General features: G+C 37.5%; 1 protein-coding gene across 2 annotated transcripts in view; it reads left to right on the forward strand.

The window, feature by feature from the left end:
* The window catches only part of CNTNAP4 (contactin associated protein family member 4), a 256737-nt gene that overhangs the window by 189865 nt on the left and 44207 nt on the right, over nt 1–22665 (forward strand). For both annotated transcript variants that reach the window (XM_082438971.1, XM_082438970.1), the window contains exons 12-15: nt 722–841; nt 11080–11277; nt 15585–15741; nt 20111–20238. In XM_082438971.1, coding sequence (XP_082295097.1) covers nt 722–841; nt 11080–11277; nt 15585–15741; nt 20111–20238 — 603 coding nt within the window. The remainder of the gene's footprint in view (nt 1–721; nt 842–11079; nt 11278–15584; nt 15742–20110; nt 20239–22665) is intronic.

The following is a 22665-nucleotide window of genomic DNA, read 5'->3' on the forward strand; positions in this document are numbered from 1 at the left end:
AAAACACACTGAGACCACTTGAGGGCATATATTTTATATTTCTTCTGCTTTGAATTTTAATTATCTTAAATTCTCATTACAGAGCATTAGAGAGAGTTTCTTATGTAAATTACTTCTTAAATTATTCACGAGAAGCTTTGTAAATCATATTTGTTTTATGGAAAAAAGGATTTTATCTATAGATAATTTTATGTGAGAAAGGAGACTAGTTAAAGCATTATTTAAAATTTTTCTATTGCATAATTTTTGAATAACAGCAGATTATTTAAGGAGATTACACTATTGTGCTTCACATGTTAGGTTATTACAAGGTGATACTAGAATTAGAAATTCCAGAATGGTTGTCAAAAGATCCACTTGGATGCATGTCCAAAATGGAAGTCACATTATACTTATAAGGATCTTAACATTTAAAACACCTACCATCTCTTTTGTTGTTTTACCTAATGTAAAAATAAACTAAAATTTCATTCTCATATTCGTTTAATGATAAAAAGAAATGCCATAAAATAGAATCTCATTCTTCCTTTTTTCTATCTAACCTTCTTTCAACCATATTAATTTAAAAAAATGAGTTTTGTTTTAAAGTGTGTGTTACCTTTTCTCCTGGTCAGTAATGTACATACAAATTTCAAGACTTGGAGTATTCTGTGTCCAAATTAAAATTAAAGAAATTAATTTTATACTATTTTACTTATGATGATCCTTTTTTTTTTTACAGCTATCTATGAGCAGTCATGTGAAGCCTATAAGCATAGAGGAAATACTTCAGGATTTTACTATATAGATGCAGATGGAAGTGGTCCCCTGGAACCATTTCTTCTATATTGCAATATGACTGGTGAGTTAATCAATTTTCATTTAATAGTTAAATTTTAAACACACAAAATTAAAATGAAACAAGTAAGAGGTTGACATAATTTGCAACTTGATTAAAATGTATATTGTTCAGTAGAAGAACTTAAAGTAAATCTTTAAAAAATAGTTTAATGGTAGTGATTTAAAATGTCATTATTTTCTATGCATATGGTATCTGTGTAGAACATCTAATAATAAATGTATCTTATTAAGTCCCAAAACAAAAAGGATAGACTGTATTCCTCTTAGAAGATTGATACATACCATATGATTTCACTTATAAGTAGAATCTAGAAAACAAAACAAATGAACAAACATAACAGAAGAGAAACAGACTCACAGATACAGAGAACAAACAGGTGGTTGCCCAAGGGGAGGGGAGTAGGGGGATGAAAAGAAAAGAAAAATGTAACAAGTGTGGTAATGGATGCTAATTAGCTTGATTATGGTGAGCATTTCACAATGTATATTCATATGAAACCATCACATTACATACCTTAAATATATACAATTTTTGCCAACATAAAGTGGAAAAATATTTTAAATAATAATAAGAAAAGAAAAAAGATTGATACATGTGAAAGCTTTGAAAATATTTACTTTTTAAATTTGGGCAAAAATGAATTTTATTCTTTAATTCTTTACTTACATAAACTTAAAGAGGAATTAATAGTCTTGGAATATGTGTTTGATTAAATTCAACATCCATTCATGATAAAGAGAAAATGAAAACTCAGTAAATTACCAATAGAAGAAAATCTCCTTAATTTGTTAAAGAGGACCCATAAAAAAACCTACAGCACATATCACAGTTTATTGTGAAATATTGAAAACTTTCCCCCTGTTACCAACATTAACACAAAGATGCCTGCTATTATCATTCTGTTCACCATTGTTTTGGAGGTCCTAGCCAGTGCAATAAAGCAAGAGAAAGAAATGAAAGATATATGTACTGGAAAGGAAGAACTCTGACTCTCATTATTTGTAGATGTCCAGGTTATGTATTGAGAGTATTCTCAACAATCTACAGACTAGCTATTAAAATTTAGGATTATCACTAGATATCAAGTTAATGTAAAAATTAATTTCATTTTTGTATACCAGCAATTAAAATGAAATTTTAGAAGATTCTATTTTCAGTAGCATCAAAAACCTCAAATACATGGTAATAAATCTAAAGAAAGATGTGCACAACTTTTATACAGATAAGTGTAAAATACTCTTGAGATAAATTAAATCCTAAATAAGTGGAGAAATATGAAAGTTTCATTGATTAGAAAACTCAATATGGTGGTATAAATGTCAGTTCTTCCCAACTAGGTATTGATTCAATGCAAACCTTAATTAAAATTTCAGCAGTGTGTTTGTTGGTTGGTGTAATTTTTTTGGTGAAAATTGGCAAGCAGATTCTACAATTTATCAGTAAATTTGAAGGGACAAGAAGAACCAAATCAGTCTTAAAGAGTAAAGCTGGAGGACTCAACTCTACCAGATATAATATAGACATTATATTGATAGGCTAAGTAAAACAGCATGTAATTGACCCAAGGATAAACAAATAGACCCATGAAGCAAAATAGAGAATCTATAAACAGACTCCCTTATATATGGATAATTGATTCATTGCAAAGGTGGCACTGATGAACGGTGAAGGAAAGATGGTCTTTTCAACAAGTGGTGCTGTGGAAAACTGTCTGTAAATATTGTAAAAAAGACTCTTGATCCCTTCACCATCAAACACAAATAGATTCTAGATGAATCGTGCAGTCCAGTGTAGTGGCCACTAGCAACAAATGCCTATTTAGATTCACATTTAATTAAAATTAATTAATATAACTAAATGACTTGAAACAAATTTAATAAGTTTAAATTAATTCATTAAAATAAGATTAAATTAAAAGCCAATTCCTCAGTCTCACTAGCCACATTTTAACTGCTCCATAGCCATCTATTCGATCATTGGAAAAAGTTTACATTGGATAGCGCTGTGTCAGGAAGTCAGCATTTCATGGAGCAAAATAAGCAGAAAAAAGGAAATATGAAATTGAAGCAGGAGGCATGGCAGAGGAGGATTTACTACTTAAAATCTGGCAGTGAATATCTAGGGAAAGAGCCTTCCGGGCAGAGGAAATAGGAAGTGCTAAGTCCTGAGAGAGGTGGTCTTACCAGGTGTGTTCAGAAAACAGCAGCAGATAAAGTGTGACTGGAGTATGGTGAGTAATCTGGGAGTAGTAGGAGAGCAAGAGGGAATCAAGTGGGCGGGGGCAGGAGAGGAAGAGTCATGGGTCCTTACAACGTGTAAGGTCTCTGGTTTTTACCCTGAACGAGCTGAGAAGACATTGGAGAGTTTTAAGCAATGGTAGATGCAATCTGACTTCCTTTAATAAAATCATGATTGCTCCTGTGTTGGGAAATGCCTATCTAGGAGCAGGGGTAGAAAGGAGTTAGAAAATGTGTGTGTGTGTGTGTGTGTGTGTGTGTGTGTGTGTGTGTGTGTATCAAATACGTACATACATATAGATAAGATGTATATGTATAATAGGAGTTTAGAAGTCTGTTTGGAGACCAAGTTCAAGTAATGCAAGAATCCAGGCAAGAGCTGGAGATGGTGGGTTGTACTGGATGATACAATGTAGATGGTGGACGGAGATTAAATTTTCTCACTGAATATGTGTGAGGAATGAGAAAACAAAAGGAACCAAAAAAATAACACCACATTTTTGGCTTGGGCAAGTTGGAGTGATTAAGTTGCCATTATTTGAGATGTGCTCAGAGAAGGTTTGAAGGGAAAGATAATGAGCTCAGTTTTACACATTTTGAGTTTGAGATGTCTGTTACACATTCAAATGGGATACTGAGAAGGCAGTTGAATGTGGAGCAACAGTTCCTTTGTATTAATGTGTAATTCTGAAAACTGCAGGGTAGTGGTAAAACCTTGGCCACAAATATTCGGGAAAATTACTGTAGAATGTGTCTTAGAGGTTTATCATATAACACAACCAGGTGGCTCCTGTTTGCTGTCACCATCATTGAGAACGCTATCTGTCTTAGTCTGTTTGGTGTTATAGCAGAAGGCCACAGACTGGGTAGCTTATAAACAATAGAAATATTTCTCACAGTTTTAGAGGATGGGAAGTCCTAGGTCATGGTGCCACCATTGTCAGGTGAGGGCTGTCTTCCAGATTTCAGCCTTCTTGTATCCTCACCTGATAGAAGGAGCTCTGTGGGGTCTCTTTTATAAGAGCACTAATCGCATTCATGAGGGCTCCTCCCTCTTGACCTCATGACCTCCCAGAGGTGCCACCTACTAAAACCATTACCTTTGGGGGTTAGTGATTCAACATATGAATTTTAGTGGGGGACACAAACATTCAGACCATAGCACCGTTCCAAATGCCAAAGCAACCTAAGACATCTGATGACTCTTACATGTTTATCTCCTCAATGAAATTCCCCAGTCTGCACAGTACAGACTCCCAGGTAGCACCCTGAGGCAGGAGGGTTGGGGTGAGACGATAAAATCAGTGTTTTTAAAAATCTTCCCATTTGATGCTTTTGTGCACCCAGGTTTGGGATTGGCTGTTTTCGACCTGTGGTTCTCAAACTTTAGAGAACACCCCACTCTATTATGTGAGAATTGAACATAATAAATGTGAGAAGACTTCACAGAGAGAAAAGGAAAATTTTGCAAATGAGAGATATGAATTTAAGTGTCAAATAACTTTTTGATTTTTTCTGTTTGTGTTGTGAGCGAGATTTAACAGTCTCTCACTGCATGCCTGTAAATCCTGCATTCCCACAAAAGCACCCTGAACTATTCATATGCACATGCTTTATGAAGTTTTGATTCTGCGATTTAGATACCTCTAAGTATCTGTAATCTTTAAAGCTTTAAGTAATATCACACACACACACATACACACACACACACAGTTCTCATTATCTGTGATAGTAATGTTCTGTAAAGTAACCCCAGACACTTGAATTAGTCAATACAGAACCATTGCTCCCAGGGAATTACAGTAAGATTAGGTTCCTGCATGCCTCTGGTCATAGTATTCTCATCAACTGATCAATATATAACCTTGTTTTACTAGTGTTTCAGATTAAACACACCTTATTTAATGCATACTGTTGATTCATTAACATTGAACTCACAACCAATAGCACCAGAACTCTTACCTGAAGGAAGCTTTTGTATCACATGTGTTCTCAGAAGGCACGTCACAGCCTTCTTGGGCTTGGGAACCCTGGACAGCTCTTCAGCTCTATGCTTGGAGGCCACTTTAAATAGTGAAATCACCAAGCACAAAGAACATGGCACAAATAGGATACGTGTTTACAGCTAAGCAAGGAGTCAGAGCGTGGCTCTGTTCAACTTCAGCTGGGCAGCTGAAATTCATATTGGGCAACTCAGTTTTTTTGCTTTGTGTCTAGACATACAAGAGCACCTCAAGAATTGATTTTGGGATTCATATAAATTTTAGTGAGTAGGCAAATTCACAAATGATGAGAATCTGCAGATAATGAAGATTGACTGTATACACATACATGCATGCCTACATTATGTTCATTATGCATAATAATTCAGTAATTTATAGGCCATGTACATTTTCATGACCATCTAAATGGTAAGGAAATTATTAATTTCACTTTATTGAATGAATTATTTCATTTCTATTAAATCAACATTTACCTTGTCATATTACTAATATGCCTGTTTTAGTTACCTGAGTCTCACACCTCAACTCTACAATTCGAAGAAGTAAATTTATGTATATATACACACACAGAGGTTAAAGGTGCTTTAGCAAAATTATCAAAAAGTATTGATGAAAAAGAGGACATTCACAAAACTTAAAGCCATTTGAAGAGCAAGCAGTGGAGGACAGAGACACAGATAATCCAGTTAGGAAACAGGGAAGTATCTTCAGAAGCTCCGGAATATTGAAATATATTCAAACAAAAGTGACAGTCCCAGAATGTAACAACCCAGTGAAAAATGCACATTACAACTTGAAACTTTCCTTACTGATGTGGTTTTGCAAATGCGGAAACCAAGACTCAAGGAGGTTGACAGAGGCAGACTAAGGAATATCATTAGGGATAGATCAAGACATCAAACCTTGGTCCCATCTCCCAGCCTGAAAATGTTTCCACTAGAAAAGGCTACATTCTACCAATGTCTCATTGCTTGTAGCCAATGACATATCCTCAAGGTACAGCAATCAGGTATACCAATTACGAAGGCAAGACAAAATGCTGAATTGGCAGCTTGCAAATAGTGTAACTAAAAAAAAAAAAAGTTCTTAGTCTAGAATTGCTGTCCAACAGGTGATTCCACATGGATTTAAATATCTTTAAGCATTACAAGCTAAAAGATACAAAGAAAATCCCTTTTGAATGGATAATTTCCTAAACTATGTTAAAAACTGAAAATTCGTTCTAAACAGAGTATTCTAAATATAATTTTTAAATAATTAGGATAATATGAATCCCAGTGGTTGTCGCTGTTGAAATGTATAGGGCTTTTTTGTTCTTCTTATACACTAAAGCCATTGCTTTCTCTGTAAGGAAATAGTTTTATGTTCAAGAAATGTCTCAGCATCAAATATTATACTGTAAGGACAGTTGTTTCAGTGCAGAGAAATTGCTGAGAGGTATAGCCGTGGCTTTTTAACTTTTGTGAAAATAATAATTCTATGGTTTAAAGTCACCTTTTCCCAGTGCCCCACTACCAAGACTCCTGGATTTAATTTCACTGACTCAGTAAGTTTAGAGACCAAGGTCTACTCTATTAAATCCAAGCTCCCCATGTGATTCTGAGATAGGGGCCCCTGAGACCCTTTCATGAGAAGTCTGGAGAGTGTTAAGACATATAATAGCGGGACTTCCCTGGTGGCGCAGTGGTTAAGAAGCCGTCTGCCAGTGCAGGGGACACAGGTTTGGTCCGGGAAGATCCCACATGCCGCGGAGCAACTAAGCCCATGTGCCACAACTACTGAGCCTGCGCTCTAGAGCCCATGAGCCACAACAAGAGAGGCCACCGCAATGAGAAGCCCGCGCGCCGCAACACAGAGTAGCCCCCACTCGCCGCAACTAGAGAAAAGCCCGTGCGCAGCAACAAAGACCCAACGCAGCCAAAAATAAATGAATACATTTATTAAAAAAAAGAAGACATAAAGCAAAACTATTTTTACTTTAGGGATTTCAATAGTAAAGACCTTCTTAATAGCTATGAGAGTTAATAACTCGCTGTCGTCATTCAAATGCAGCCTTGTTTACATCAAGTTTTGCTCCAGGATGCTAGCTTTTCTTTCATCTCCCAGCTTTCCTTAACACAGCACTTCCTACCCACTCTTACAGTCTTTATCACCTCTATCACCCACAGCTATTAATCCTGAAGGAACACATACTCTGCAACTGTGTTGCTTAAACAGCATGTTTTTTCTTTACACTGTTACCACACTAGAAAATAGCAGTCAGCCCAAGATAAATCAAGTTCTTAATCACTCAGTTGCTTTACATACAATCTATGTGTTAGAAATCACTTTCAGGGAGAGACACCAGTAGACCCAAACTGCCTTTCAATGTTTTAGTATATATATTAATTTCATAGATTTTCTGCTATCTCTTCTTACTCATTTCCCTGTGTTTCCTTACCTTGACAACTCTCTTTGCACTTGGTAAAGGATAATTTTCAAAAAAATAACATCACAACTCTTACACAGATAGAAAAAGAAAAGCTAAAAAACACGTTTTGAAGATCTTGTTTAACGTTTAACCTTATTCCTGAGGAAACTGGTAAGATGTTGCAGTCAGTTCGAAGAGGATTCAAAGAACAGACGTACCATACATCAGTAATGCTGAAGTGACTGGGCCGAGGGAGGCAAAACTGGCTTCTTCCCTAGTGGAGGCGCCCATCGACCTCTACCAGGTTGAATTTGCTGGTCTGTAGACAGAATTACTTGTAAGGCAACAATGCCTTGCTTGCTAAGCAAAACAAATAGCAAAAAAACTGGAAGTCTGTGTTAACGGATAATTTAATGTAAATATGTCTTAGAGATAGTGGATTTCCCTGGAGGGATTTGAAGCTTATCTCCCCCAGAGGTATTTACCTACATTGTAAAACCTATGAACTTGACCACCCTCTCCTCAGAGATTTGTTGAATTCCAGAGTTTCTCTCTCACTCTTTGGGGGGGTGGAGATGTGCCAGCCATCCTCTCTAAGCTCCAAGTCTTGTAATTTGGGGGTCCCTCTCTCGTGGTACAACTCCAGTAGGCTTAGGTGCATCTGGCACTCACTGTATGTAGAGAGAGAGAGAGAGTTAAAGATAAATAGATGCAATTTGTATAGAAGGCAAGATAACTTGTTAGCTTGCAAGTGGGATGTCTCATACCCTTCACAGTTTCAGCCTTATCATTATTTTGCAGTTGCATCGGATGTATCCTATTTACAAAGTTCTAAAATAGTTAAAACGCAATGAAAATCTCAGAGCCACCACAGAATCACAACCAGATAACCTGGAAGGCTGTGCTCTAGTCTGGACAAGGCTTTGTTTTTATTCATTCACATGTTTATTCCTTCAGTGACTAATGTCTTTTTCAGCACGTGCCAAGCCTACGTGCTGGAGATACTATAGTTAGCAAATCAGAACCTAGCAGTATAGTTAGCAAATCAGAACCTGTCAGTCTTCTAATAATGGAAAAACCGATAGATTAAATCACAAAATACTGAATTACGCATTGTGAAGTCTACTTTTTTTTATAGTTGTAATTTCTAAATAGATATTTGTAGAAATATCAGATAACACGATCATGTCCGAAAGAACAGTATAATAGTTTGCAGACGTTCCTCTTGTTAGTAAAGCACATGCGATTCGGAGCATGGATGCTGGGCTCTCATTTCCATTGCTCAGAATCCACTGTGATGCTTTTATTGTCTCTGCTTTGCCCTGGACATCTTGATTATCTGATAAGCACGGCATCCGAGTAACTTCCTCCTTTGTAGCACTTCATATTAGAAACATGAAATCACTTACAGAAACTATCATAGTATGGAAATTTTAGAATTTCAAAAGGAAACATTTCTATGAGCTGCCCTTTAACAGCTGTCATGCACTGTGGCCTTGGATTGCTTACAATACCTTAAGAGACCTTACAAGAACACAGTGTGTTCTTCATGACCCAGTGGATGCTAAGCGATAGGGAAGTCCCTCTCAGGGTGACCCAAAAAGCAAAGAGACAAAGGTCTCAAGGAGGTGTATCGTCCTGCTCTTTCAGCAGCTACTCAGCCGGAGATGAGCTGCTTCATACACGCCACTGATTCCCCACAAGAAAAGGTGAATCATTCCGCTGAATAATAAAAGCAGATAATAAAAGCAGAGTCCAGCAGAGGCTAGGCTAACAGATCTGCCTGGTTAATAATCTTACATTTCTAATAGTCAGGATTGTGTGGCTAACATGATAGAATTTCAGACTTAATATATTGCCTCCTATAGTCTGCCTTTTTTTTTTTTTTTTTTTTTTCTCCAAATTTGGAAATGGAGGCTCAGATTTCGCCTGACTTTCTTAAGGGCGCAGACACATGCCAGATCTGCAACCCAGGTCTCCTGATGACCTCTCCACTGTACTGCTGTCTGGTCATCCATAATTAATTTCATGAGCTTATATATCATGTCCTCTTTGAGGAAAATAATTTACTGTTAAAGCGCGTCAGTGAGCTGAAATGCAAGGTGGAAATAAAAGTAACAGCTATTGTTTCAGAGGAAAATAATGATCCACGCGTGGAGGGGAGTAAGGCTGTCAAACTTGCCTCCTGTCTCATTTATTTAACAGGCCTCCCTATTCAAAATTCTGATGACCAGGAGACGGGTGGGACTGAAATGTCTTGTTTTGATTGTGTTGATCCATGTGAATGTATTAGCTAAAAAGAGGCTGGCGGGGATTTCTACCTACTCTTTTCCTCCAATTTGGAATATTCTTCTTAATACAGAAGAGTTATGTGATTTAACAGCACATTTTTAGCAGAGTTTTGACAACTTCCAATCTGTTTCTCACCTATTAAATCGGAGGCCTTTTGATTAATGTGTTCTTGGGCCTGCGTATATCACAGTAAATATAATAAATTTATTGCTGGGAAAGTTGAAGGATAGATACAATATGCCATCTTCTGTTACAAACCTTGTCGGATTTTTGTTTCATCTAAATGGTTTTGGTAATTGGTATGATTGAAATGTTTACAGGCATTCAGATGCTAATAGTGATAGGTCTAGTACCTACTCAAAGATATATTATTTCTTGTGTTAGTTGAGTTGCTGATGCTGTATCGCGTGTTCAAAAAAGTAACTTCCTATTTGCATTGCATAACTATGCAGATCACATGATACCAAGATGAATATTTCAGATTTGATTTTAAAAGAAATAGATGTATTTCTGGTGTAATTTCCTAACATCTGTGTCCAATGAATATATATTTATGTGTGTGTTTGTGTATGTATCATAATCATATTATATATAGTTTTGTATCCTGCATTCCCCACTTAAATATTTTGTACATTTTCCCATGTTATGAAAAAATCCTCTATCCAAAACTTGATGTAAAAAAGAAATAGATGTACACTCATAATTAAAAATTGTCTGAAGGGAGGTATATATACAGACCATAAAATTTTGACTTTCTTTTTACTGGCAGCATACAATAAGACTAGAAAAATCATTGTTTACATTATGTCATTTAAAATATTTTACAAATTCAAAGATACATTTTTTTTTCATATTGTAACATCTCTGAATTCAGGGTGTGTCAACAATCAACAATGTTTTACAGTTATAATAGCATCATTTTTTTCTTTCTTGAAGAAAAATAATGATGCATCTTCTAAAAGCAGAATGTCAGATTTGATGAAATGCACCACAAATTTTAATAATCAGTTTTCTTAATATTTTTCACCATGAATAATTTCTGGCTGAATTATATGAAAAAGTAGAATAAAAACACTGCACATGCGTGGCAATCGTATAAATTTCAGGGAAAAAAATCACTTTACTATACTTTCAAAGTTTTAAGAATCCATTTGTGTTGATTCTACCTCTCAGAGAGGTTTGATGACTAGAAAAATTTGACTCAGATAAAAGGTGATTTTGATTTTCTTTATTTATTTTAACTTTTGCAGACTAGTGATGGTCTCCTCTCTTTCTTCCCCCATTTCTGCATACAAGAAACTGCGTGGGCCATCGTCCAGCACAATGGCTCGGATGTAACAAGAGTCCGCAGTGCCAATCCGGAGAACCCCTACGCTGGGTTGTTCCAGTATGTGGCCAGCATGGAGCAGCTCCAGGCCACAGTTAACCGTGCGGAGCACTGCGAACAGGAGCTGACCTACTACTGTAAGAAGTCACGACTGGTCAATAAAGAAGGTACGTACATTGGGGCACTTGTCCCCCTACACACGTCGCACAGTGTGTTTTACTTAACCAGCTCCTGCAGAGTTTTAAGTCGGCCAAGGTGGAGGCCTAGAGCCGCCGAGGGTGTGTGCTCCCTGCGTCTTTAGCAAACGTGTCACAGTCTGGAAGTCACAGAGATGCTGTTGCCTGAAGAAAAGAACAAGGTCAGTTCACGCTGAGCTTTGTGCAAAGCCGTGATTGTCTTTAGAGTCTCTGCCTGCCCTTAATCAGAGAACTGCACAGAAAAGGACTTTGTTCTGATACTCGATGAATGCGCACCATTGATCCCTCATAAAGGGCAAGTGACACATACGGTTGCTTTTTGCCATGGAAAAGAGCTAATAAAAATATGAATTCGTTTTCTGAAAGTGACTATTCTGCGTGACTCTTTCACGGGTTGTTGACAGTTACCCTCTGGGTATAACTGAAAATTAGAACAGTCTGCTAGAAACACAGTTTGTTTTTTTTTTTTAAGTAGCTCAAAGAGGAATCAGAAAACCATGTTTAACTCTTTCTTTTACTCTACTTTTAATAACCAGTCTGCTCCTAAATTATGGTTCCGGTCTTGTGTTTTCCCCCTTTAGAGCATCTCATTATGTGACAATATCTCGAGTCCCACCAGCTCTGCCTTAGTGTGGGCTTTAATGACCTAATTTATGAAGTTACTGCAAGACCTTTCCTACTGGCCTCTCAGCTGATCATCAGTCCATATCTCCTGCCCACCCACTGTATCATCCAAAAGATTAATCTTCATGAAGAGAATTCTCCTGTAAGAAACACTGCTTCCATCACAACACTTTACTGTTTAAGAAGCTCCAGTGCCTTCCTAGCTCTTCTGTCCAGTACAGACTCTTCTGTCTGGACACCTCAGCTGCGTATTCTGGACCCACTTGCCTATGAACCTTCATGCCGCTCCCCAGCACACTGTTTTCTAGCAGCAATAATCAGGTGTATTTTTCTTCAGTAGTCAGAGAAGATTCTAAGACATCTGCACAATAAAGCTGCTTTGTTCCCTCTCATTTGTCATCTTAAGAGAGGTTGGCGTTCCAGACAGAATGACAAGAACTTTAAAATGTGTTTCATATGTGAATATCATGTGTTATATGGGTCATGTAGAAAAACTTTGAACTCCTGGTATGACCTTTGAATCTTTTGTTTCCAGTTAAGCCCCAATCTTATTTACTTTTCCACCCACTTAATACAGTCTGATCATTTTCTCCCATATGCCTGAGTTCCACTCCCTCTTCCTCCATTTCCTCCTCCTTCTTTTTCAGAATGTTCTCCTTCCGCCTCTTAACTCCTCCTAACTCTTCTCATCTTGCTGGTATCCCCTCAAATCTTAACCCCCTGAAACCTCAATCCCATCTGAGACTGACCATCAGATAGTTGTAGTGCAAAGAGCATAGGATTTAGAGGTGGGGAGAGATCTGGGTTCAAGTTCCAGGTCTCTTGTTGATTAGGTACAGAACTTGGCTAGAAGAGTATTTCTCAGTCTTTGTCTTCTCTTCACTGAATTGGGGCCAATCGTACCAACCTCAGGGGGGCGTGGTCGTGGCTGGGTGGCATAACACATACAAAGTGCATGAAGTGAGCTCCTCTCTTCCCAGCTCTCCAGTGCATCGTGGTTATAGTGAACCTGCCAGTTCAGTATGCAACTGATTGTTCATTATTAGTGAATATTGATATTGGAATCTAAAGAAAAGTAGATAAGCAAGTACAGAAGTGTATTCTAAGAAGAATGAGAACCATAATTTTAGAAGGGTAAATGAATGTGATGGAACAAAATGAACTGAGTTGCTTAACTAGAGAAGAAAGAAAAGGAAGGACAATCATCAAAGTCACAAATGAGTCAAACTCTAAAAGACCCAGAACACAGAATCCCCAAGAATGTTAGTGAGCGAGCACCACCCGAAGTCAAGGGGACGACATGGAGTGTGAAGGAGTCCCTACCTTCAGGGCCCCCAGGTGTTTGGGAACCACTAGTGAAGAGAATAGTAAACTCTAGAAGGCTGTAGAACAGATGATGAGGATAACTGTTAAATACACAGATTTCCTCAGGTCTGTGACCCTAGAATTCATGTAGAATGGATTTGAGGTGGAAAAGAGGGAACAATTTGGATTTCGAGATCACAGTAAGAAATGTATGGGGAAGATCAGGAAGGTGGTGTCAGACAAGTTGACTTTACAGTTTCAGATCTTGAGAATATAGCAGCTTCAAGTAATAATGGTGCCATGATTGTGGATGAATAAAGTGAAATGTGTATGAAAATGTTTCCAGCAACCTGTGGCTCTGCAGCTCAGCACACTGGAAGGATGCTCAATGTGAAACTCAAGCCATTTGGGATTTTAACCATGAGAATAGAAGTGATCTACCATGATCTCTGATACTTCATCATTTTAATTTCAACTTTAAAATTTTCTCATGCTTTTCTTAATTCTTCCTTATACTTAGGTAAATTCTTTAGGACACTTCAAAAAGTCTTGAAGGAAACCGAAGGTATTTGGTATCTTTAAAACATTAAGTGGTTTCTACTTTGTAGGGAAAATAGCAAATTTATTTATTTATTTATTTATAATTTATTTTTGGCTGTGTCGGGTCTTAGTTGCAGCACGCGGGATCTTTGTTGAGGCACGCGGGATCTTTCGTTGCGGCGCAGGCTCTTTTGTTGTAGCACACAGGCTTCTCTCTAGTGGTGGTGTGCGGGTTTTCTCTCTCTAGTTGTGGAACGCAGGCTCCAGGGCTCCTGGGCTCTGTAGCTGTGGTGTGGGTTCCAGAGTGCGTGGGCTCTGTAGTTTGCAGCACACAGGCTCTCTAGTTGAGGTGCACGAGCTCAATAGTTGTGGCGCACGGGCTTAGTTGCCCCACAGCATGTGGGATCTTAGTTCCCTGACCAGGGATCGAACCCACGTCCCCTGCATTGGAAGGCAGATTCTTTACCACTGGACCACCAGGGAAGTCCCAGGAAGATAGCAAATTTAGATGTGAAAATATTATTCAGTATTTAGGAATAATGATTTATTTTTTAAATCTATGAACACAATGTTTTAAGCAGTGTGTTGAAATAGATCTACTAAGTGCTTCAAGTAGGTTTCGCCTTCAGTTGATCAGTTAATCATGCAATTAAAGAAGATGAAGATTCTTGATATTAATTAATGCATAACACAAGCTTCCAACAACTCCTTGTTTTCCCGGCATAGTGGACGGGAATGTGTAGTAACACTGGGAGAGAGGCTGTTTGCATCAGCACAGGTCCAATTTAATAAGTTTTTATGAGCTTTGGCATTTGTAAGTAAGGGAGAAATTAGTAAAAGTAGGGCTAATGGCAGCAACTTAAAAGGTTTGTAAGTCAATGGAAAAATGATCAAGTACCTTTGAGGAGCTGACTGATTTGATGTCACCTTCCTCTCATGCCGTGATTCTCAAGTGACTATGAGTTTTCCTCTCTAACTTGTTTTTCCTAAGACAGATTGCCTGCATGCCGCATCTAAATGTTCTGTCTATTCTTTGCTCTAGTTCCTTGGCGTCATGTTTAGTCTTAGCTCTGTGAAGGAGCTGGTAGCTGAACATTCATCATAGAAATAAATGCATTTGGTTAAGGGAAACTTTGTTTTTGAGTGGAGTATCTGCTTCGGGCTTAAAGATCTTTCAGTGTTATTTCTGTAGTCTTCAAATAATGTTATTTCTGTAGTCTTCAAATAAGTAGCCAAGACAGTAAATGGAAGAAAAAATACACACTTTCAAATATATCTTAAATCATAGCAAGGGAGTGCCATAATATGCCTAGTGTTTAATAAACACCTAGTTTATTTTTAGCCAATAAATATATTGAGATAAATCACTAACTTTACATAGCATTTCATAATGTTTTAATGGGCATTTCATGATCTCAAATCAATTTTGTTTCTCATATGTTAATTACTGTGGTTTATAATTTGATGCCTTCTTGTTTCGAAAAATTATTTTTAACAAAATTGCATATGTGATCTGCTCTCAATACATTTTTTTTTTTTTTTTACTATTTAGCCTGAATTAAATAGGAACTGCTGGTTTCTCTTCTACTCAAAGAAAAATATATCAATCATTTAAGCTTAAATAATGAAATATTTTCTTTAAAAACTTTCTTAAGGAAATGCCATCAATTACAGTGTTGCGAATATCACTACATCAAATCAGTCTTTCTCCATTTATTCTTTTTAATGATTTGGGAAGGAGGGAATTATACTGGATGGAAGGGTTGGGGTATAGAGCAGATGTCACATTTCTCACCTCTGTCTTTCAGATGGAACCCCTCTGAGCTGGTGGGTTGGAAGAACCAATGAAACACAGACTTATTGGGGAGGTTCTTTACCTGATCCTCAAAAATGTACTTGTGGATTAGAGGGAAACTGCATTGATTCTCAGTATTACTGCAACTGTGATGCTGACCGGAATGAATGGTGATTTCCATATGATTTCCTTATGCAAAATCAAGTTTATTATTTTTTTAAATGAATCACTCAAAACATATATAGGTAAGCAGATACTGAACAAGGTAGTACAGTGAAGAAATTAAAGGTACGTTTTGATGAGATTTGTTACAATCTGAATTCTAAATGGTAAGATCACTATCTTTTTATTTGAATTTTTTGGTAATGGATCATGAGTTGTACACCTTTTATTTCTGTAATATGATGAAACAGAGGCATCTGTTTCATGTCTGCTTTTCATTTTAAGTCAGTTATTCTCTTTAAAATTAAGTATAATTAAGAATTATATTATTCTCAAAATATATTTACAGCCTCTAATTACTAACACATCTCTTCAATAATCTGCCTATAAAACCTTTAAATATATAAACTTAGAATTTCCCACAATTATTTAAACATGTAGCTCTTTTATTTTCTTAAAGGATTCACTATGCTATGAAAAACTAATATTCCGTTTATCATATTTTGAAAAAAGAAATCTGTAATATTTAGGGATTTGAAAATCGAGCTTGAAATATTCCATTTATTCATTTGACATTACATTTATTCATTTGTCAAACATCAAAGACTGTTATATCAAAAACCAGATTATTTTAGAATACCCTGAAGGAGGCATCTATATGGAGTCATGATTATACTCTTATTGTTATATGTTCAATATGAAGAATATTGTCTCTCTTACTCAAAATTTTTCAGAATTTCTACTCCTTTGGGAGATGCTTTTTTTTTTTTTTCTCACTGCCTTCACAGAAAATGCCCACACAGTAATAATGTATTTTAAAATGTGAATTAAAAAATTTTAAACTAATCTAATCACCAATAACTCTCCAATGTCTGCATGACATTTTATTCATCAAATATAATTTTTAAAAATAAGATTTTGAAATTTTTCATATTAAATTCTGCTTATGCTTAAGTAACTTGCATAGAACTAACCTAACCCCAGATAACATTTGTAATCCCAGGAAAACTATTTATTAAAAACACCTACTTGTAGCAAGTGGAGAATAACCAAATGTAGGCAGAAACTACCAGGGTTGGGAGCCTTCGAACCTTAAAAGAAGGGAACTTAAGTGAGTGAGATTTATGTTTACGTGCCTTTTCCTTGAGGCTACTCACCAGACCACCTGCCATGGAGTGGCTAGAACTCAGAGAAAATACTAGATTTTTTTTGGCTGGGGGTATCAGAGGAAAGTTCAGAGCAGCCAGAATGACTAGAAATTGATTTCTGGACGTGTCAGAAAGGAGAAAACCACTTGAGGGGAGACCACTCTATCAACTCCTCTCAGACCCCTGACCCTTGAGCTGCACATGCACAGGGGAGATTTCTAGGAACCAAGCAGAGAGATGCAGCTGGGAAACTGAACAAGCTACACAGGAATTTCAGCAGCAACCACCAGAGGGGAGACAGAATTTAGAGCTTAAGTCTCATTAATTGAGATGGGCTTTGTAAAGCCCTCAGCTTTGCATAGAAATGACAGAAGGTCCACTGCCTTTACAGCAAAGTCGATGTCCGAAAACTGAGTATGATTGAAAACTACAAGTGAAACTGACACAGGCCCACCCTGATGAAGTAGAACCACCATTATTGTGATAAGGTTGTGATTTAACTGCTTGTGAAAACAGAAGAAGTCTTCAGAGAATGATAACAGAATCCAGAGTCTCTACAATGTATCACCCATAATATCCAGAACATTATAACAATTGTTGCTTATTCCAAAAAAGAGTAGACTTTGATCCAAAGTCAAGAAAATAAAAGCACCATTTAGAAACAGGCCCTGGGACACAGGTGTTTGATTAGCGGGCAAAAACTTTAAAGCAACTGTTAAAAAACGTATGAAGAATTAAAGGTAAAAATAATCACAAGTGAACAAAGGGTATTCTAAGCAGATAAATGAGAACTTTATTAAAGAAGCAAATGTAGGGACTTCTCTTGTGGTGCAGTGGTTAAGAACCTGCCTGCCAACGCAGGGGACATGGGTTTGATCCCTGGTCTGAGAAGATCCCTCATGCTGCAGAGCTGCTGAGCCCACACACCACAACTACTGAAGCCCGTGTGCTCTAGGGCCCGTGTGCCACATGTACTGGGCCCGTGTGCTGCAACCACTGAAGCCCATGCACCTAGAGCCCATGCTCCACAACAAGAGAAGTCACCACAATGAGAAGCCCATGCACCACAACGAAGAGTAGCCCCTGCTCACTGCAACTAGAGAAAGCCCACGCACAGCAACAAAGACCCAACGCAGCCAAAAAAAAAAAAAAGAAAAGAAAAGAAAAAAAGAAGCAAATGTAGATTTTAGAACAGGAAAGTACAACATCATCAGAAGTAAAATATTCACTGGATAGACATCAACTCTTACGGGAAATAGCAAAAGAAATCTTCAGTAAACCTGAAGATACATAAGTAGAAATCATTCAGTCTGAAGAACATAGGAAAAAAAAAAAGATTGAAAGAAAAATTGACAGACCCTTTGTGGCTTGTGGGAAAATATCAATGATTTAACAGGCAAGAAATTGGAGTCCCAGAAGGGCAGGAAATAAAATGAGGCAAAATATATATATATATTTGATGAAACTATGGCTGAAAATTTCTCAAATTTGCTTAATAAACATCTCTGGAAGCAAGCCCCCAAGATGACCCCCAGTTTTCCACACTGCCTGTTATTCACACCATTGTGTAATTTCCTTCTCTTGTATGTCACATGGACCTTGTGACTTGCTTTTAAGAACAGAATATGGTAAAGGTGATGAGATGTCACTTCAGAGATTGGGTTACAGAAGACTGTGACTTCTGACTTGCTCAAAATTCTCTGCGTCTTCTAGCCTTCTTGTTTTGATATAGCAGTCTGCCATGTCATGAGCTCTCGTGGACAAAGAATTGAGGGTAGCCTTCAACCAACAGCCAGTGAATAACTGAGGCTGTCAGTCCAACAGCCAGCAAGGAGTAGAGTACTGCCGGCAGCCACAGGGTGAGCTTGGAAACAGAGCCTTCCCCACTCAAGTACTGAGCTGATTGCAGTCCTTGCCAACACTTTGAGTATAGCCTTGGGAGAGACCCTGAGACAGAGGATCATAAATCAGAAGAATCACAGACCATAAAAAGTCGTGTTTTAAGTCACTGCATTTTGGGATAATTTGTTATGCCATAGTAGATAACTAGTACAACTTCAATGTATGGATTCCAGAAACTCAGAAGATCTCAAGCAGAATAAAAACCAGAGAAAAGCACACCTGGGCTTGTTGTTCACATTGCTAAAAGCCGGTGATAAAGATGAATGTCTTCAAAGTAGCCAGTTTGGGTGAATCTGGTAGAAGACATTCCATACAGGGGAATAAGGATACAAATGAAGGCTGACCTCTCATCAGAAGCACAGGTCAGAAGACAATGGAATGATGCCTTTAGTGTGCTGAAGGAGGAAGCACTGTCAACCTAGAATTCTATATAGGACGAAAATACATTTCACAAATGAAAGTAAAATAAATTCCTGTTCAGATTAAACAAATGCTCAGAGAATCTGTTGTCAACAGAACTGTACCGTAAGAAATACTGATGGAAATTCTTCAGGTTAAACGGAACTAACACCAGATTAAAACACAGATCTTCAGGAAGGAATGAAGGGCACTGGAAATCATGAATATGTCAGTAAATGTAAAAGCCAGTGTTTAAATTTTTCTCTTGATTAGGTAAATTAAATTATAAAGTTTATAACATCTGCATTTAAAATATATTATTACAACCATAGCACAAAGAACAGGTGTTTGTGTCAGGAAGGATGTTAAAAATTATCCCATGGTAGGCTTCTGACATATTAAGTAATACAACATAAAATATAAGTAGAGTGTGATGGATTAAGGATGTGTCTTATAATCTATAAAGAAAATATTATAATACAATAAACAGTCATATAACTAAAGGGGGAGTAGAAAAATAAAATCGAATGCAAAACAATATGAAGTAAACCAAGAGGAGTCATGAAAGGGGGAGCAGAAATACAAGATACCCTGTGGGAAAAAAATAAGAAACAAATATCAAAGCGGTAGATCTGAAAACACACTACCAATTATTACACTAAATGGCCGTGGATTAACCATCTCATTTAAAAGGTAGAAAATGGCCAACAGAGTTTAAAAATCGCCAACTATATTCCATCTGCAAGGGACACTAAAATGTTGCCATATTTTTCCATCCTCAGATGAGTAATTTGATCCTGACTCTTCTGTGTGTGCAAATTTAGCTCAGAACATCTTGGCTTTGAAATGCAATAAGGACTATTGTTTACTTTATAATTATGTTCATCAGAATAATTTTAAGAATCTTGCTGTTGTTACTGTTTTTTAGGACCAATGACACTGGATTCCTTTCTTATAAAGAACATCTGCCAGTAACTAAGATTGTGATCACAGACACCGGTCGACCACATTCAGCAGCAGCCTATAAACTAGGGCCTCTGCTCTGCCGGGGCGACAGTAAGTGGTGGCGACGTGCCGTAAACATGTCTGAGGAAAGTGATGTCGCTTAAGAACCATGTTTCTATCTTATAATAATTAATCAGACTTCTCGTGTGAAAACTCATAAGCAGTGTCTGAAATCATTCCTTTAGTCAATCAACAAAGCGCCCCTATAGAGTGCAAAGCCCGGCAATAAATGCTGTTACAGCAAACCTTGTTAAGAGTCCAAGAGAAAGAAACCACAAAGCATCTCTATTTGATTGGTTCATAAGCTCATTCCATCATTCCTAAATGTCTGCATGCCATTGTCTATAAAGGAAGGCCTCAGTGCTACATAAAATTATCAAGAATGTATGGTGAGTTTTATACTGTTGGGCCTGGGGTGAAATTAGAACATCAGTAGAATCAAATGTTAGTTTAATCAAACACATTTCAACTTTTAATCTCATTTTTTTTTTCCAGTTTGTGTGTGTGTGTGTGTTTTTAGTCTAAATCAGTGGGTCCTGCTGTTTTGTATATTCAATGTATTAACACTCTAAACTGGAATTTTTTAGTTAAAATATAGTTTCATAGAAAATACATATTTTCAGCAGGGAATGAAATTAGCATACATGTCCATTTATAACCTCTCTGAAGTCAGCTAGGTTAGAGACTGATGCGTCAATTATTTTTGCTTTTAGTTATTTCCAGAACTTAAAATGCAAATAGAAGAAATATTTATTTACCTTAAAAGTATATCCTAAAATGAAATTTTATTCTAGGGGATCAAAAGAGGAAGAGATGATCTGACAATGCATTGGATTTATGGAGATACATAGCAGAAGTTGCTTAGTTAAGAAAGCAAAGATGATACTGGCCTATAAAAATGTGTATATGCATTGTAAAAAAAAAAAAACGGTCTGCCATTATACCTACCATCCCTAATCTTTATCATCTCTACTTCCTGTTCTGCCAGTAGGCCTTAAACAGTCACTTAAAGATGACATAGGATATTTCATGCAGAGAAAAGTTATGTGCAAAGAGATGAGGTTGTAAACGCAGGATGCATCCCAAGGAGTGCGATGATTTTGCGTGACTTTAGAGAAATTGTTCTGTACATCGCATGCACTCTTCACTGCTGGCTCTGATCTTAACCCTTCAGGGGCTCAGGCCGGCTTCCTCCATTTGCCACCATCCCTGGGGAACTGTTCTGCTTTGACTAAGGTCACTCCCAACTCTGTCCCTTAGGGGTTCTTTCTTTCAGACTTCCTGTCATGAACTGAAGCACACAGCATCTTTTCCCTTAGGGCAGTGACTCTCCATCCCAGGTGATTTTGCTCCCTCAGGGGACATTTGGCAATGTCTGGAGACAGTTTTGGCTGTCACGACTGTGAGGGGTTTTATGCTACCGGCATCTAAAGGGAGAGGCCAGAAATGCTGTAAATATCCTACAGTGCACAAGACAGCCCTCCACCACAAAGAATTATCTGGTCCAAAAGGTCCATAGTCTTAAGGTTGGGAGACTAGAGCATTAAACTTTTGTGACCACGGGGATGCAGAAGGAGGCTGACAACATTAGGAATAAGGATTTACGAATCCTGAAGTATTTAGAGACCTGCTGATTAACGTCTGACTTATTAATGAAACAATCACCGAGAGCTTTCCTTGGCCTTCTTGTCCCCCATATCTGCTTTAGGGTTGAGGCTCATCCCCACATAAGGTCATAGAGCGTTTTCTGCATAAAGGGCCCTTTTTAAAAACTTTCTCAGTCTGAGGAATGATGGTGGCAGAGTAATGAATGCGCCTGTTTTCTCTGTATGGGCAGACTGTATCTCTGCAGGTGCAATGCCCTAGACACAGTTTTTTTCCTTTCCAAGTGAGATACACTGGGCAGATGTAGGGCTTCTAGATACGGGATCATGCACAGTGGGCCTTATAAGCAGAGGAAAGATATGTGGATGTTATCCTGAAGGCATTAGGACTGGATCACTAGTTAGGACTGGGATAATTTAAGACTTAGCTTAATTCTTATGATCCAACTGAAAGCATGGAGATCAGGTACAAACCTAAAGGCAGGAAGGTGACCTTTGACGTAAGACAAGGAAAATGTTGAAGGCTTGAACTAGGCAATAGTTGTCATGGGGCTTAAATAAGGGGCTCAGTTAGGGAGGTAAGTTCAATATGATTTGGACAGGAGTGAGGGTGAAAAGCCGTGAGGGTGGTCTCCAGCTTCCTGACTTGAGTAAAGAAGGTAGCACCGTTTGTTGAGACAATAAGAACGCTTAGTACCCTTCATTGAGACACAGAATTTTTAGATTTTCTTTGAACAGAAAAATGGAAAGATGAAAATAAAAAAATAATATTTTGGATTTATCACACAAACCAGAGATGTTGAAAATTTCATATCTAGCCATGTTTTTCTAGGAAAGAAGACAGAAGCCTTGAGAAAGCAGGACAAATAAAAAT

This window comes from Balaenoptera physalus, assembly GCF_965194825.1.
Source record: "Balaenoptera physalus genome assembly, chromosome: 19".
In the NCBI taxonomy this organism is placed as follows: Eukaryota; Metazoa; Chordata; class Mammalia; order Artiodactyla; family Balaenopteridae; genus Balaenoptera; species Balaenoptera physalus.